Source organism: Bombus bifarius, unplaced genomic scaffold (assembly GCF_011952205.1).
Source record: "Bombus bifarius isolate JDL3187 unplaced genomic scaffold, Bbif_JDL3187 scf7180000009243, whole genome shotgun sequence".
Taxonomy (NCBI): domain Eukaryota; kingdom Metazoa; phylum Arthropoda; class Insecta; order Hymenoptera; family Apidae; genus Bombus; species Bombus bifarius.
The window spans coordinates 3,542,677-3,559,686 of NW_022884989.1; the positions used below are offsets into that span (position 1 = coordinate 3,542,677).

Sequence of the window (17,010 nt, forward strand, 5' to 3'; positions counted from 1 at the left end):
TGAATAAAATGTTCATTGAGAATTTCTGTAGAAGATTGTAATTATTTTGTTATCAATTTTTATTGTTTGCTTGATTTGTTACAAACGATCAAATCATTGTAAATATAATACTTCATAAATTATAAGTTTTAAGTATTTAAAGAAACTGGCAAGATACAGCCAATTTCCTATCCCATTCCTCATAGTCTTTTTAAAGAAAGGTAACATTAATTTATAACCTTTAATGATAAGTAATTAATAATAATCAATGAGGTGTAAATCGAGCAGTTAGTATAGTGTAAATTTTAGATCCTAAAAAATGAGAAAAAGTTCAAGGAGATTATAATACATTTTGAGGAAGGTGGCGTTTCACGCGACACAGGTATATTGATTGTGTGTGTAGGGTGGCCGGCATGAGTAAAGGCCGACGAATGGGACACAATTTTCGTAACGGCTTTTTGCGAAACTTAAAACTGTTCGGGTAGACTGAACGATGAGCATGAATGTGAGATGATGCCAGGCACGTCTCGCAAATTGGGAACTTCGAACGGTGGTAAAAACCGACTTCCTTTCAATTGTTTTTAATCTTTCTACACAATATCGATGTCGATGTTTCTGTCAAGGCTGGCAGATGTTTAATATATCTTCGCGATTCGATACGATCAAGAGATGCAAAGTGTATCAACAACATTTTTAATGCACGATTATTCTGATCTTAATGAAAATACATCCACGTGGCTACGTGTGTACGGAAGTGAATTTCATATCTGTTTACTACTGGATTGACAGGTGTCTATGTTCTGTTAGTTTTGAACGACGATTATTAATAAATAATTATTATTGTATAGCATTACACATTGATTTTAAAAGATTAAAGAACATTCGTTATATTGCTTTTGTTCTATTTATATTGATAGATATTTGTAAATAATGTTGCTTAAGATAAGTTGTTCATGTAGAAATAAAACGTTTATTTTGTAAACATTCGTATTTTTGTTATATACATATATATTCATATAGATATCTTTTGAATAATATTATGTTCGTGAGAAAACTTATTTTCTACTAGTTGATAATTTTACTTTAGTATCTATGAAGTTCTTTTTATTTTGTTGACAGAGTACATATAACTTCTGTATTGGTAAAGTGATATATATAAGCAAAGTATATATCTTTTACATGTAAAAATCTTTATTTATTAAATAGGCCCTGAGTGGGACACTTTAATGGAGGTTCACCATGAACCAATTGAAAAAAACTATAAGTTACTGGAAGAAATTGGAAAGTAAGTCATCATACAATGTACAGTTTGCATTTATAATAAATATATGAAATTACAAATCTACGTATTTATAATTTACAGAGGACAGTTTGCAATAGTACGGAAATGTATGGAAATAAAGACTGGAGAGTTTTATGCTGCCAAAATTATGAGAAAAAGACGAGTTGCCAGAGGTGTGGCAGCTGAAGACATTGGTAGATATTTTTGCATATTTGATAATGCTTTTCTTACATAAATAATTGTTGAATTTTTGTTTTAGCTCGAGAAGCAGGTTTATTAGCACGACTAAGACATCCAAATATTGTTTCATTGCACAAAGTTGTTGACACAGGCACAACAGTTGTTTTACTTTTAGAATTAATTTCAGGAGGAGAACTTTTTCATTGGGTACCATCTGGTGAATTAGAAGCTGCACATGTGGTTTGAATTTTTTTTTTAGTAAATGTAATTTAAAATAACTAATATAAAACAAATACTCAACAATGTAAATTTGTATAGGTTCGTCAAGTTCTAATGGCTCTTAGTCATTTACATTCTCATCAAGTTGCTCATTTAGATATCAAACCTGAAAATATCCTGTTATCAACTCCACCGCCAATGCCAAATATAAAATTAATAGGTAAGTTATTACATTAAGGTTTACATGTGAATGTATTGTTTAAAACATGTAACAAAAATTTATGTATTTCAATATACAGATCTAGGTCTTTCACATCGATTAGTACCTGGATCTGAACACAGAGCATTATTTGGTACACCTGAGTTTGTTGCTCCTGAAATTGTAAATTATGAACCACTCAGTTTGGGAACTGATCTTTGGGCAGTTGGTGTTTTAACATATATTCTCTTAAGTGGTGCATCACCATTTCTAGGTGAAGATAAACAAGAAACTTATGCGAATGTTGCTGCTTGTCAATATCAGTTTGACAATGAATATTTCAGTACAGTATCTGAAATTGCCAAAGATTTCATACGATCCTTGTTGATCAAGGATCCAAAGTAAGTATGAGAAATTTAGAAGCAGTGTTAGAAAGTTTAATTTTAAGATATATAATGATTTAAAATGGAATGAAGTAACAATGAAAAATTTGATTTTCAGAGAAAGAGGAACCGCAGAATCGTGCCTTAAACATCCTTGGATCCTCACGGTCTGTTCCTGAAAGCAATATTATAATTTCCTTTGTAATTGCCAGAGCTGACTATCATTTTTATTTTCTATCATTCATATTATTTTTTGATTTCTCATGAAATAATGTTTATTTATGTACATCGCATAACGAATGTTAGTAGCATTTGTACAGTTACATACCAATTATATATCATGCATATACATTATTTCTTACAGAATATACATAAGTTAAATGTAACAAATTTTTTTATTGAATATATGTACCTTAATTATTATGTTTTAGAAAATATAATTTTTTACATAGTACTATATAATATAGAAATGTTATTCATGTTGATAATTCATTTTTAAGGAAACGTTTTTATTGGCATTTGTATATAAATATATGACTTCGTAATTGTATATTGTAATGTAATTGATCATAAAACACGATATACATAAAATACATACATAATATGTAGATAAAATAATATAGTATTGAATAGTTGTGTTTGTTTGTTTTTCTATAGGAATCAGAAGCCTCTCAAGGTCTTGGTGGAGCAATGATCAGTGCCGTTAAACGAGGCTGTGTTGAGGCTGTGTCTCAGTTACTATTGCAAGGAGCACCATTGAATGTGAAAGATTCTGTAAGATTCTTTTCGTTATATACGTCCAAATATAATATAAATAAAGTGTGAATAATTTTGTTTTTTAAACAGAAAGAAGATACGCTTTTACATATAGCTTGTGAAGCAGGTGATGAAGGAATGGTAACTTTTTTAATAGAGAATGGAATAGACTTGGATACACCGAACAAGAAAGGCTTAACACCACTACATGTGGCTGCTAGATATGGTTTCATTAATCTTGTTAGACATTTGTGCCTTGCTGGTTGTGATGTTGATAAAACAAATCGTGGAATTAGAGCGGATGTGACAGCAATCAAATATGGACATCCAGATATTGCATCATTGTTGGATAAGCTTCGAAATGTATGTTATTAAAATGGTCTATTTTTGTTATATTTGGTATTACATTAATGTACTTATTTAAAATTATAGCCCATTCAACGTGAAAATTATATTAAACAGTTACAACCAACACACAGACCAATAGATCGTTTACACATAAGACTCTTAGGACATTGTGCATCAGGAAAATCATCTTTAATAAATTCTTTAAAATCGGGTATTTTTAGTTTTGGATTTTTTAGAAGATCAAGAAGTCAGAATTATACTACAAAGGTATTTATTTTTAATACTTTAAATATAAAGTAAAGGTATATATTATATTTATTTGACACATTGAGAGCGAAAATTATTTTTACTAAAACTAATTTTATAGAGGGAACCAAGTATTGAATTAGATGTAACTAGTAAGCATGGCTCACTTAGTTTTGAGTACAGTGACAGTGAATATGAAGGTACACAAGGAGTAGAATGGAGTCGCGGTAACGTAGGTAAGGAACATAACTAAATATTCTTATTTATGATTATATGAAATTACATATATTTATAAATTTATTAATTAATAAGGTGGTGAATGTATCTTTTGGGAGTTATGTGGTCGGGAAGAATTTTTACCATCTTATCACTATGTACTCACTTTTCAACAACCTGTTGTACACCTTATTACAGTTAGTCTTAGAGAACCACTCACTATACAACTTCAGCAAGTAAAATTTTGGCTACGATTTATTTCAGATCGTATTGCATCAACTAATTTTGGTAAGTTTAACGATCTATTTATAAGGAAGAATATAATTATATTTATATATTTATTAATAAATTACATGTCTTTGTCAAATATGTTTTTGTAACAGGTTTTGGTGGCAAATATAATGATGTAAAAGTAATCTTAGTCGGTACTTATGCTCCAGAACCTCTTGCTCCAAATACAAATAGTGCAAGCCTTCTTGCCTCCCTTTTACCTTTTTTGAGAGAGTTCGCATTAATTTTGGGAGATGAACCCCAAATGGTCGCAGTGGATGCAACTAATCCTTCTAGCCCTGGTCTGAAACTTCTAAGATCTTACTTGAATAATGCGAGGATGGAATTTTTAGAGGTGAATTATGAAAGTGACCATATTTACATTTTTTACACATACTACAAAACAAATTTTTTAAAAAGTATTATTACGAGTCTCTCAGTTTTAACCGAGTTTCCATAATAACTCGTAATTCTTTATTAAACTCAATCAAATTTAAAGATTTAGATATTTGAAATTTTGAATTAAATTTTTAAGACACACCGATTTAAGTAAACTATTGCATGTCATCATACATAATATCAAATTAAGATCATTGTATGAAGATCACTTACTTTAAATTAAGAATGTAGGATGTAAATCATATGTGAATATGTTATTGCATTAGTATATTGATGATAATTTCTTGTGAAATGAGAAAGATATTTAAGGGAGTAAACATATTTGAATATTTATGATTTACATCTAGGAATCTCAGTTCAACACGAAAATCTACAATCATTTCATGCTTGGTTGCACGAGCGACTCGTTTAGTAAAAAAAAGGTCAATTGATATATCACTAAAAAATTGATGCCAAATATACAAAATATTAAAAGGTTTAGGTTCAGCTTAATATATTTGTGTACATAATTATACTTCCACATCTTTTTACAGGGATATCGCCAGTGTTTGTACAGCATGCAATAAATGTGTGCATTAACATTTTCAAAACGATTCTGATCAGAATCGAGTCATTTCATTTGCATAGTGCCAATTACATTTAAACGATTCACGTCTCTTTGATTTCAAATCCCGCAATGTTAATACTATGTTGAACAAAGCATTCATTCCTAAATATGATGCAATCCTTTTTGTTGAAGTTATGATTCAGTAATCCATGGTCATTTCATGATGCATGGTTGATTTAATATATATGTATAAGTAATTAAGCTCACCAAATATAATACTTTGTATTATCCATAATTTTCAATTAAAATAATTATTTGCGACATTTAATCAAGCACATTCTCTAAAAAACAAGTATTATAAGTAAAATTTCTCAAATCTGCTGTCACTTTATCACATAATCAATTTACTAACGACATATATTTTAGTTGCTGATTATTTGGTCATTAACGTTTATTAACATCAGCCTTACTGCATGCAATGCATGATGTAGGAAGGACCGGAAGTTGCAGAAAGTATTCTCCGACGTGACACGCCGCGGGCTGCGGCCTCGTACGTGCCCTTGGCGAATCTTGATAAACAGGTCGAACTATTTCTCAATTCCTTTGATAAAAGTGATGCGTATAATGAAGCTGTAATTTATTTAATAATTACTCTAATGCTTTATCCCATTAATACATACGTGCACTACTGTCCAATGCAATTAAGAAACTACTCTTGTATATATTTTCTGCATCAGTGTATTATTTAATACTTTTCCCTTGTATTTTATTGTTAAAGATTCCATAATTTTATTATAGAGTGCACTAGTGTGGACTGGTCTTGCTGAATCTTGGAGATCATACATGCAATCATTAGAAGTACCTCCAGTTATGCTAACACAGGAGGAATTTTTGAAGGAAGTGAGAAAAATTAATCCATTAGTTTCCTTAGAGCACTGTAGACACCTTGGCTTACAATTACAGGTTTCTGTTCTTACTGTTATATCTTTTCCATTTAGTTTTTGTTCTTGATACATTAATTAAGATTTAATCTTCAGAATTTAGGAGAATGTATGCTTCTTCCTGGGAATTTAGTAGTTTTAAGTCCAGAATGGTTTTGGCAGGATGTAATAAATTGGCAATTAAGCCTAGAACAGAGAGGACGTCTTGGTGGTCGTACTACAGGGGTTTATGCTTTAGAAGATTTTCAGGCTCGTTGTCCTTGTCCTGCAGGACAAGCTTTACAAGCTTTACAGGCTGTAAATTTATGTGTGCCGGTATGTATTTAAATGTCTGCATTTTATTCATAAGATAAATTTATGTTACTTTATTTCAGTGCGAGGTGGATGACGATGAAGTAGAATATGAAATACCATGTTTAAATCTCGTCGAGCGTTTACCAGGATTATGGGAACCATGGAAATCTTGCTCCAATGTTTTACCTCATACTGGTCTTCGCCTTTCTCCATCTGAAGCACCCTTATATCATTTGACTGCAGTATTTCCACATTTACAAGTATGTAAAAATAACAAGCACTTATGTAATTTTATAATTGTAATCACATTTTTGATAATGATGCTATATAGGCACAATTGAGGAAAATTACACAAACATGGGATCCATCAAATTCAGATTTATATCAATGGTGGAGAGGATCAAAATTATGTATTGGTCCTTGTGAAAGTATTATTACTTTCGAAGAAGAAGAACAAAGTTGTATAGAGATAAGAGTACGTGGACCGCGAGGTACCAGTGCTCAATGTTTCGCCCTTTTCAGCATTATTCTCGATGCTATTGAAACAACGATTGAATTAGTTGCTCCTGGCATGTTACTTGAAAGACATTGGTTAAGTCCTAGTCAACTTCGGGAATATGATGAAGTTAGTTATCTAATAATAGTTAAATAAGAAAGTAACGCAATATAAAAAAGGTGTACTTAATGTTTTTTATGAAATTTTATAGGTAATACATTCTTGGGAACCAGCACCAGTTATATCAGCTTTAATTGATAAAGGTCTTGAAGAAGCAACACTCAAAAATCCTTTAAATGGTCAAGAAGAAACTGTATGGGAAATAGTAGGTTGTGGGCTACCTTTAATAGAAAGTTGTCTTCCTGGACCAAAGCAACCAATAAAACAAGTCAAGTCTGCTGTACAAAGAAGATTGGCGCAAATGCTTGATCCCCCCGATCATCATGGAAGAGATTGGTGTTTACTTGCTGTGAGACTAGGTTTGGGAGATCGAGTCGCGCAACTAGATAGTACAGTAGACAGTCCAACGTTAAGGTGAGACAAATTTGTAGTAATTATTTATTATAATCTTGAGCAGCTAATCATGTATTTCGTGCAATTTATTATTTGATAGATTGCTTAACACGGCAGGTGCTGATTGCACTGTAGGATCTTTAATACAACAACTACGAGCTCTTGATCGGGAAGATGCTGTACATCTTTTGCTCTCTTATACACCGACATATATATTGTCAACAGCTGCAGACTCTGAAACAGGATCTAATCTTTCTAGATGACAATGTTGCGTTTATCAATGGTGCATTAATACTTTTTGAGGAAGATGCATTTCTGAAGGAAACTTTTATCCTCATTATGGGTTTGATAGACTTATTACGTCACCGCTTCCGCCCAATATAAACTGTGCATTGCTCTTTAAGCTAAGTACATACATAATAGTACATTCCTTGTGTACATCTTTAGAAATGCACATGCACCCATGTGTACTTTTATATCAAAATATTACAGCACATTTTAAGCGGCACAAAATTCTTTTAATATATTCTTTTTAATATATACATACACACAAACACATACACACACACACACACATATATATATATAGTTAAAATGTTGCATAAGTTACATAAATTTCTGTCCTTTCTTATGAGCTCTTATAATTCTAAAAAAGATATCATAATTTAAGTATACTTGTTAGCATAAAATATATTTACAATTCTGTGTTTCTGTTAGGTTTGCAAATATTTACTTAAGGAGATATATATAAAACGAAGTTTTAATTTATAATATTTAGAATCTTTTTAGTTGTGAAACATTTATAAGCATTTGTATTGTGATATTATATTGTATGATTAATTACATTTCTAATCAAATTTCTTAAGTAAATTTGTATTAGACAGAATAATTCTAAATATTACACATAAAACACATTTACACATTATATAATACGATATTATCGTATTTGATACTAATATTGTTTTGAAAGCTTTACTTGATATGCATATATATTATATGTCTTGCCAAAACTCAGTGTCAATATACGCTGCTTTTTATGATATTTAGAAACTATTTATGTGAAAAAAGGAGTGAAACAGTTCGCACAATTGTTTGCTTTTGGTAAATTTATGGAAGCTCCATTCTTATATGGACATTTTTTACTAAATCAACATTCCTAAAATATTTATTATGTGCCATAAACGAGATTTGCTCATTTATACTTATAAAAAAAAAAAAGTTGGAACGTTCTCTAAAAATTTCTAAATTTCTAAATTTCTAAATTTCTAAACTGATCCTTCTGCTGATGTTCGTGGAAATAAAACACTTTCTTATTAACGATTTGAAGCTTACGATACAAAGGATCATTGTTCAAAACAATCTCAAATAATGACAATGGATTTTGACATAAGATATTATTCATGTTTTATAGGCACAAAAATATTACACAAGGCGCACTGTTCATGTGCAACGCACATGAATGTATGTATATCATTAAAAACACTTGCTGTTCATCGAAAAACTATTCTTTGAACATATCTATTGTGTATTAACTTTATCCAGTGAACACTGCTTATACATAATATGTTGAATAGGATATGATTTTTATTCCCATCTGACATAATACAATGTTTGATACGGATCTCAAATGTATGGGAATAATTGAACATGATATGAATATAAGAACAAGACAAAAGTAGTGTATCTAGTTATAAAATATCTAAAAAGTTAGTTCTAATTTGCTCTTGTAAAATGTATCTAAGATACTTCTGTTATCTCTGTGTTCTATGCGTATGTATTTACTATACAATGAACATTTACTATGATGTTGTGTGGTACATGAATTCTCTAATATTTTGGTACTGAATCATCTTTTCGATTTTGGAATTTGGTCTTAAGTTTGCATTCTTTTATGCACTGTGTTCATCATGCATTTATACATCGACGTTTGAAATATTAAACGTTTTAATATTGTACATTACATAGAGAATTGTTTTCGTAATGCGTACGTTAAGTTACAGACGAACATTTACTTTTGAAAGTTTTGTATTGTTAATTAATTATTTAGTAAAAGGGACATTTTGCAGAATGGGAAATTGAAAAATATAATAAATATAATTACAATCGGTCTTTATTTATACCTTGTGAAAAATAGAAATATAGTAATATTGATTTTGTTGAACTTTGTAGTATTTACAATTTTCTAGTTTTTATAATAACCTGGGTGTTTATTGAAAACTGCTCTTTTTAAACCTTTTAAAATCATAATTGAGAGATCATGTCTGATCAATGACATCATTGAGAGACTGTATTCTTCAAGCTATAATCAAAATTGATATTGAAATAATCTACTAGTGTCGTAAAACAATTCTGAATATAAGAAAAGAAAAAAGAAAAGATAAACGAACTGCAAAGTGTCGAAAAGTTGCGTTCAATTTTGTTCATCGCGTAATGACTTAATAAGTTGTATTTATATTTCTTATCCATACCATTGTAAAAATGGTCGATAATAATAGGAGTGAATATACATTCTGAATGAAAAAACGTATATGCTGCGCATTTATTTGTAACGACAAGCGATGAAAAATATACTAGCTGAACGAGATGTGTAATTATTCCTTTTATACAAGGAAAGATGTCAATAAAGCCATGTTGCTTCATAGATGTACTTTAATTTATCATGAGCCCAACTAATCCTTTCATAAGTTCAACTTTCTATAAGAAAGTAACATTTTCGATGTAAGCATAAAAAAATATTAATACAAAGTATATTAAATAGAGTATATGTGTATTTCACTATGATCGATAGTAAATATACTTTATTAAATTAATATATGCAGCTACAATGAATTTTTATTTTAATATATAAAAGAATTAACGTACCGTTTTGGATAATCAAGACGACAGAATTCCCGCGTTTACAACGTGTAATGCACGTTATAGTGAACGACATCGATTCGATGGATCGACAGGGGTCGCCGTTGGGAGCGGGAAAATACAAATATTAGAAAGACAACGTGGACGATATGGCGCGAAATTAGACATTTTTCAAGATAACGGAGAACGGGAGAATGTTTATCTCGGTATGGTATTTATGTAGACTAGGTTACGTAGCCGACAGGAAACAAGAACGGAATTCCTTCGAGCCGAGAATAGCATAAGGGAGGTGGAGATCGCGTTTCGTTGGTAGTCAGTGCGACGAGCAGCAATCAGCCAGTAAAGAGCCGAGATAAAATCGGGACGACAGCCAACAAGGCGACAAGCAATTATAGAATTGGATTGGATCGAGAAGTTCGAGGAGGCCTGCGACGCCGGTTTCGTTTTATTTTAGCTTAGCTTTCGAAGGCATCCGGTTGTGCATTCTCATCGCGGATCGTCGCCACGATTACAGTGAGTGTTGTCCCCCTTTTAACTCTAACTTGTCTTTTCTTTCGCGCTATTTGTTATTAAATGTTGCTTACCGGTGAGTAGCAACAACGGCTTGGGTGCCGTATGAGAGCTAAATCGCTCGTTTTTCATATCGTGCATCGTCGAACGATACTGGCTGAAGTAAGTACTTCGTTTCGTATTCGTATAAACTATATCAAGTTTAAATGTGCTACCGCATCGTTTTTTATTAAAAAGAAACAGGTTAGAGATATTTTTCGTTACTCTTCGCGAGCGTATTTCTCATGGCGGTTCGATTTTGTAGTAGCGTTAGCCTAATTGTAGATATGCAGTAGATACGGTGCGATTATAGTCAGACCAAAGCAGAGTAACGCTACTTTTAATTTGAACGTTGTTATATTATCAACTTGTATTTATTCCTGATTAAAGATTAAAATAAGAAGTAGATTAAATAACAATTCACGAATTTATAATGCTACAGATGCAACTTTGATTAATGATAATTAATAATAATAGTGTACTGACAAATTACGCGTTACGTTAGTGTAATATTAATAAATCAGTTTATATATGTATATATATCAACATTAATGAATTTATTAGGTTTAAACTGCCGACAAAGAATAAGCGATAAGAGGGGAGAAAAACACAGACTATCATCATGGAGGCGATTAAAAAGAAGATTGCGGCGCTGAAGCAGGAGATGGACGCCGCTAATGAAAAAGTCGAAGCAAATGAAGCGAAAGCAAGATCAGAGAACTTTCGAGCGGATAAGCTGAACGACGATGTAAGGGATTTACAGAAGAAGCTGGCGCAGCTTGAACGAGATTATGGAATTACCAAGACGAATTTAGAGCAATCCACTGCCGACTTGGAGCAATGTGAAAAATCTTGGTCTAAGGTGCGTAAAGACATGTGCCATATTGATTTACGAAAGTCGATATTGTGTAATTGATGAATGATGTTAATAGGCAGAGCAAGATCGAACTACGTTGACCAAAAGGGTACAAGAGATCGAGGCAACGTTAACGAAGAAAGAAGAGTTGCGTCTTTCTGCTCAATTGAAACTTGCACGTGCGACAGAACTTGCGGACGATGCTCAAAGGTTTATATTACAGTTTACTGAAATGCTCTTAATAAGCGATAAATAAATATCGTTCGTCTTAGCAGATATTCTTTGTCATATTTTATATCTTTATTATCAGATAACTCGGAGAATTTTTATTAAAATTTAAGTAACGTATTGTAAAGAAAACATTTTTAGGGTAGATGAATTTGTCGAATAATATTCTGACACATCATAAACTCTGTAATTAGCACGAATGTTTGAATGCGTGAATAATAAACGAATCTTTCTTTTTGTCGTAGAATGTGCAAAGTACTAGAAGACAGAAGTCGGCTGGACGAGGAGCGCATGGAGAAATTAATGCACGAATTGAAAGATGCAAGATTAATCGCCGAAGATGCGGACGCAAAGTCTGACGAAATATCGAAGAAGTTGCAATTCGTTGAAGAAGAACTGGAAGGCGCTGAGGAGAGAGTCAAAACCAGCGAAGCGTTTGTATAATTATGTTACTCTCTTTTTTCCACGATTCCCATACCATTTTCTTTATACGTTTAAACGCATTTGCAGAAAAATCGTAGAACGAGAGGACGAGCTTTTCATTGTGCAAAATATAGTAAAATCTTTAGAAGTATCCGAGGAAAAGGTAATCATCCTTTACGAACTATGTATAGTATGTAAATTTTTAAGTAGCAAAATTCGATCAACTCAAAGAAGTTTCCTTATCATATATTTCGTATTACAAATCAGCTTTACCGTGTTAAATTTTTTAACATACTTTTACATATTAAAAATTATTCACTTAGGCTAATCAACGAGTGGAAGAATTTAAAGTACAACTGAAACAGTTAAAGAAAAAATTGAGAGAGGCTGAGAAACGCGCCGTCCATGCTGAAAGAACGGTGAAGAAGTTGTTGAAGGAAGTCGATATGAAGGAAGGTAGGGTGTTTAGTAGATGAAGACCTACCTTTTTTTCGAAGGCAATATTTTCCAACGATCGCTGTGTTTTAGACGAACTGAGAGAAGAAAAGGAGAAATATAAGGCAGTCTGCGACGACATGGATGCCACATTCGCAGAAATGACAGGATATTAAGGCCACAGAAACGGACGGAGTTCCTTTTATTTTGCTATTCTGAGCTTCTTCCGCTTATTCGCTACATTTAATAATGGACATCAGTCGGCTGTACTCAGCTACGCTGATTTGACTCGACTCGTTATAGTGTACCGTTAAAAAAAGCTTTCAATGGTGCTTCAAACATAATTTGCTATGCGAAATTGTGCAATTAACATAGCAATTAGAGAGCGTACACTGTACTAGTTTTCCGTTAATGTAATGCTTTGCTTCAAGCTTAACACTCTATAAAAGCTTCGGGGCCAGAGATGATTGGACTGATGGTGTTATAGTTGCTTCAGAAACAAATAGTCTCTTTTTGATAGAATTAACGGCATCGCCTATTTTTCTTTCAGAGACGTTGAAGAGGAGTCGGTGAATATGAATGCAAGCTCGATACTGCATCCTCTTTTTATCATTGTACGCCAAATCTGTATTTTCAATAAACGGTATTTAAAAAAAAAAAGAATTCTTCATCGTAGTATGATTTATGAATTAATTCAATACCTTGTTAAATCCTGTCAAATAAAAATAATATGAAAAGCATAAAGAAAACGTATACATACGATATCTCTTTTATGATTCATAACTGGGAAATAGAAACATAACTTAAACTATATACTGCTAACTTTTTATAGATAAATTTCTAATTGCATATTCTCATATTATAAAAGAGAGACGTAATCGGGTAAGATTTTATTTTTCACCTTTTAAAACATTTCTTATCTCTTCTTTTTAATGAATTAGTAGTTTTTAATAAATGCATTTGCAGACAGAGAATAGAATAGAATAGTTCTATCGTAGAATAGTTCTATCGTATCGAGTAATTTTTTTTTATACGCATAATGCGATAAAAACTGTATAAACTTTTTTAGCAACAATATTTTAGGATTTGTATGTTCGTTAATGCTCGAATCCTCAGCTTTGTGTCAATTGAACTATTGGAAGAGCATAAACGTCTAGAGAAGTCGAGGAATTCGTTTGCGTCTAACTAAAGAAACTGACTATTAGGTTCTTTTGCATTTCTTTGAGTCTATAAAGCATTGTCCTCGTCGGTCACGGAGTGCAGTAACCCGCGAGCTTTGCTTTGAAAGACCGTGCAATCATATTATCTTTACGAATTTTATTTTTAATATATTAATACGTAAGATCATAATTCTTTTACAAATAGGGTGAAACGTTTTGTTCGACATTCTGTTTTAACGTAGTGTGAAAGTGTTTTAAATGGACTAATAATAGCCTTAGAATTAGTGTAATATCGGAGTAGTAAAAAAGTGTTTCCAATATATGAACTTTTGACGCAACTAAGTTCCCTAATTTTCAATACTTAATCGTTCCTTCTTTAAAATATCGATTCATGCGTGTCGAATATTCCCGTTTTTATTAAATTTTCCAACATCTATATCTGTACAATTAGAACAATGTTCTCTCTTACATTTGAATTCTTCTATTTATAAAATATTCATTACTCTTAAAGAAGAATGGAGAAAAAATACTCCAAGATTTAATTAAAGATATTTCAAGAATTCGGGAAATTCATAGAAATACTTTTTATATATAGATTGCACATCAATAGTGTGCGTACCTTGATTAAAATCTTTTAATCAATTAAGATGACTCATAGTAGAATATTAACGTTTTTGCATTATCGAAGAACGATCCAGATTTTATTAAAAGAAAACAGAGTTTCGTTGATAAAAGATTTATTGATCGAATTTTCCATATAGCTTCGCGTCGAAACGTCGGTCGTTGTGATGAACGCGATTAAGAAACGCCTGCAAACGTTGAAAATCGAGAAGGATCTGGCGATGGACAGGGCCGATCTATGCGATCAACAGGCGAAGGAGGCGAATCGGCGAGAAGAAAAGCTGAAGGACGAAGTTCGGGAACTGGCGAAGAAGCTGGTGCAGATGGAACGCGACTTGGAACTGAGCAAAGCTCAGTTGGAAAAGTCGAATAGAGATCTCGAGCAAAAAGAGAGAGTTTATATCGTGGTTGGTGATTTGTAGAAACATAAAATCTTCTTTCGATACATTCCATAAATATTATAAATTAAAATAATTCTATTCTGATAAAAATTAATTTTTAATTTTTGGGATAACGATCATTTTTACGAAACGTAAGAATAATTAAAGATAATCTTTACGAATGACAACAGACGCAATCGGAGTTGGCGGTTCTGAACAGAAAGATGCAGCAGTGCTTGCAGAATTTGGAAAAATCGGAGGAACGCCGTTTGACGGCTCAAGCAAAATTGGCACAAGCGATGGAGACCGCGGAAGACGCGAAACGGTTTGTCCTGTGTGAAAGAAGACGAAAAGAATTTGATTAACGTTTGAGATTTTGTTCGTAGTAAATTGTTGCTTTTAGCATCTGCAAAGTTTTGGAGAACAGAAGTAAGCAGGACGAGGAAAGGATGGATCAACTGATGGCGCAGTTGAAGGAGGCGAGGTTGATCGCTGAAGACGCTGATACAAAATCGGACGAGATCTCGAGGAAATTGGCTTTCGTCGAAGATGAATTGGAAGCGGCTGAAGAAAGAGTGAAATCGAGCGAGGCGTATGTAGGACGAATCGTAAATCATTTTATGATAATTTTTTACAAATTCTAGTTCCATGTACCGTAAGTAATTTCGTACAATGATTCACAGCAAGATAATGGAACGAGAGGACGAATTGTTCATCGTTGGTAACATATTGAAATCTTTGGAAGTATCTGAAGAAAAGGTAATAATATATTATTTATCAAATATTTTTTGAATATTTATTAAAAACAATATGAAACAATAAAGTATCTTCTTTATATTTGAGAAATATATTTATTAATCGACGCTATAATATCGTATAATCAACTTCTTGATAGTTAAAAGATCCTGAAACAAAGTGCAAAAGATTGAAGTTAATAGCTAGTTAAAAAATTCCCATTTTGGAAATTTTTTAGGCTAATCAAAGGGTAGAGGAATTTAAAACACAGCTGAAGGAGTTGAAAGTAAAATTGAAAGCTGCTGAAAAAAGAGCCATCATCGCGGAGAAGATGGTTAAAGTGTTCTCGAAAGAGTTGGATGCAAGAGAAGGTATTTTTTACAATTCTGTTCATACTTTTTAGCGAAGACCTCCCTTGTCTGTATTTACTGTCACGCTTTTGTTTTTCAGACTTCTTATTCAGAGAGAAAGAGAAATACAAATACATCTGCGACGACATGGATTCCACGTTTGCTGAACTCACCGGATATTAGTCAAACTTTTGTAATATCGAACTCTGCTATTTTCTACGCCAGTGTATCCATATTGTATCTTTTCTATTAAAAGCCATGCTCGAACTGACTTATTCACGTATTTAAATTCAATCATAGAGTAAAGTAACCTTCGCTAATTAATTAATCCGTTAACCGAGTCGTTTTTTAATCAGACACTCTCGTAATGTCAAAGTCGAAGCTTAATAAAGATCAATTTGAATTAAGCCAGCTTTATTTTTTATACATATAAATATAACATAATTCATTTCTCATAAAAACGAAACGATAAAATAGAAAATCCCTAAATAAAGAAATTCTGACGATCAAGAGATCGACGATGATTAAGCGACGAATCAACTCGTCTGCCCCGGTTAACAGGTTAATATTCATTTATCTAAAATCTTCAAGGAGTGAAGCAAAGAATCAACAAAGGTGATTTTCGTACAGTACTTTACAGGATATCAATTTATTTTATCGATTCTACGATCGACACAATGCTTCGAAACGCCATACCACCGACTCCAATACAATTTCAACCGTGGCATTGATAGTCACGTTACGTCGCTTCGTTTGCTTCGCAATTGTTTGAAACAGGGAGAAAGATCGCGACTTTTTCGACGGGGTTTTCCGACGTCCCTCCGCACGTAGCCATGCCACTCAAGAATAGAATCTCGATACGCAGACACACCCTCACATTCGCGCCTTCATCTCGTCTTTCTTTACCTTTTCTTTCAGTTCTTTATTATTATTATTATTTTTTCTTTACAACGATGCTAGTAGTATAGTTACAGTAATAATTGTTCGTTTGATTTGCTCACTCCCCACGCCTTCGTTCATTAGCAAACGCGGTCAAACCGGTGACGTAATCTCAAATACTTAATCGAAATAAAGACAGTTCCGTATGAAGAATCACGACCAAGGGGAGTTTGATGAATTTTTATAGAGATACACGAAAGATCTAGATAA

General features: G+C 32.5%; 3 protein-coding genes and 2 long non-coding RNA genes across 9 annotated transcripts; 3 read left to right on the forward strand and 2 right to left on the reverse strand.

Moving 5' to 3' along the window:
* Positions 1 to 178: 178 nt before the first annotated feature.
* Positions 179 to 9,907, forward strand: LOC117214658 (death-associated protein kinase 1-like). Of its 4 annotated transcripts, XM_033460862.1 has the most exons (21): positions 180 to 532; positions 603 to 781; positions 1,186 to 1,264; positions 1,343 to 1,455; positions 1,521 to 1,681; positions 1,760 to 1,880; positions 1,960 to 2,260; positions 2,361 to 2,409; positions 2,900 to 3,016; positions 3,089 to 3,361; positions 3,431 to 3,613; positions 3,714 to 3,828; positions 3,905 to 4,096; positions 4,192 to 4,433; positions 5,516 to 5,605; positions 5,823 to 5,987; positions 6,062 to 6,280; positions 6,340 to 6,519; positions 6,591 to 6,884; positions 6,967 to 7,289; positions 7,369 to 9,907. In XM_033460862.1, the coding sequence occupies exons 2-21, from the start codon at positions 775 to 777 to the stop codon at positions 7,529 to 7,531; spliced, it is 3,387 nt and encodes a 1,128-aa protein (XP_033316753.1). In that variant the 5' UTR covers positions 180 to 532; positions 603 to 774; the 3' UTR covers positions 7,532 to 9,907. The 4 variants fall into 4 exon arrangements, with proteins under 4 accessions (XP_033316751.1, XP_033316753.1, XP_033316754.1 ...); XM_033460860.1 differs by lacking the exon at positions 603 to 781 and having other exon boundaries at positions 179 to 532; XM_033460863.1 differs by having other exon boundaries at positions 180 to 768.
* On the reverse strand, positions 4,954 to 5,567 carry LOC117214662. Its single transcript, XR_004488915.1, has 2 exons — positions 5,437 to 5,567; positions 4,954 to 5,365 (listed from the first exon to the last, which is right to left on the reverse strand). It is a non-coding gene; the product is annotated as an uncharacterized LOC117214662 (long non-coding RNA).
* LOC117214661 lies at positions 9,361 to 10,412 on the reverse strand. Its single transcript, XR_004488914.1, has 2 exons — positions 10,131 to 10,412; positions 9,361 to 9,962 (listed from the first exon to the last, which is right to left on the reverse strand). It is a non-coding gene; the product is annotated as an uncharacterized LOC117214661 (long non-coding RNA).
* Positions 10,413 to 10,436: 24 nt separating this feature from the next.
* LOC117214660 (tropomyosin-2-like) lies at positions 10,437 to 13,290 on the forward strand. Of its 2 annotated transcripts, XM_033460867.1 has the most exons (8): positions 10,526 to 10,637; positions 10,719 to 10,796; positions 11,238 to 11,535; positions 11,606 to 11,739; positions 12,003 to 12,191; positions 12,268 to 12,343; positions 12,504 to 12,636; positions 12,709 to 13,290. In XM_033460867.1, exons 3-8 carry the CDS (start codon positions 11,296 to 11,298, stop codon positions 12,789 to 12,791), a joined length of 855 nt encoding a protein of 284 aa, XP_033316758.1. In that variant the 5' UTR covers positions 10,526 to 10,637; positions 10,719 to 10,796; positions 11,238 to 11,295; the 3' UTR covers positions 12,792 to 13,290. The 2 variants fall into 2 exon arrangements, with proteins under 2 accessions (XP_033316757.1, XP_033316758.1); XM_033460866.1 differs by lacking the exon at positions 10,719 to 10,796 and having other exon boundaries at positions 10,437 to 10,637.
* Positions 13,291 to 14,514: 1,224 nt separating this feature from the next.
* LOC117214665 (tropomyosin-2-like) lies at positions 14,515 to 16,111 on the forward strand. Its single transcript, XM_033460878.1, has 6 exons — positions 14,515 to 14,803; positions 14,968 to 15,101; positions 15,180 to 15,368; positions 15,460 to 15,535; positions 15,750 to 15,882; positions 15,962 to 16,111. Exons 1-6 carry the CDS (start codon positions 14,564 to 14,566, stop codon positions 16,042 to 16,044), a joined length of 855 nt encoding a protein of 284 aa, XP_033316769.1. The 5' UTR covers positions 14,515 to 14,563; the 3' UTR covers positions 16,045 to 16,111.
* Positions 16,112 to 17,010: the final 899 nt, after the last annotated feature.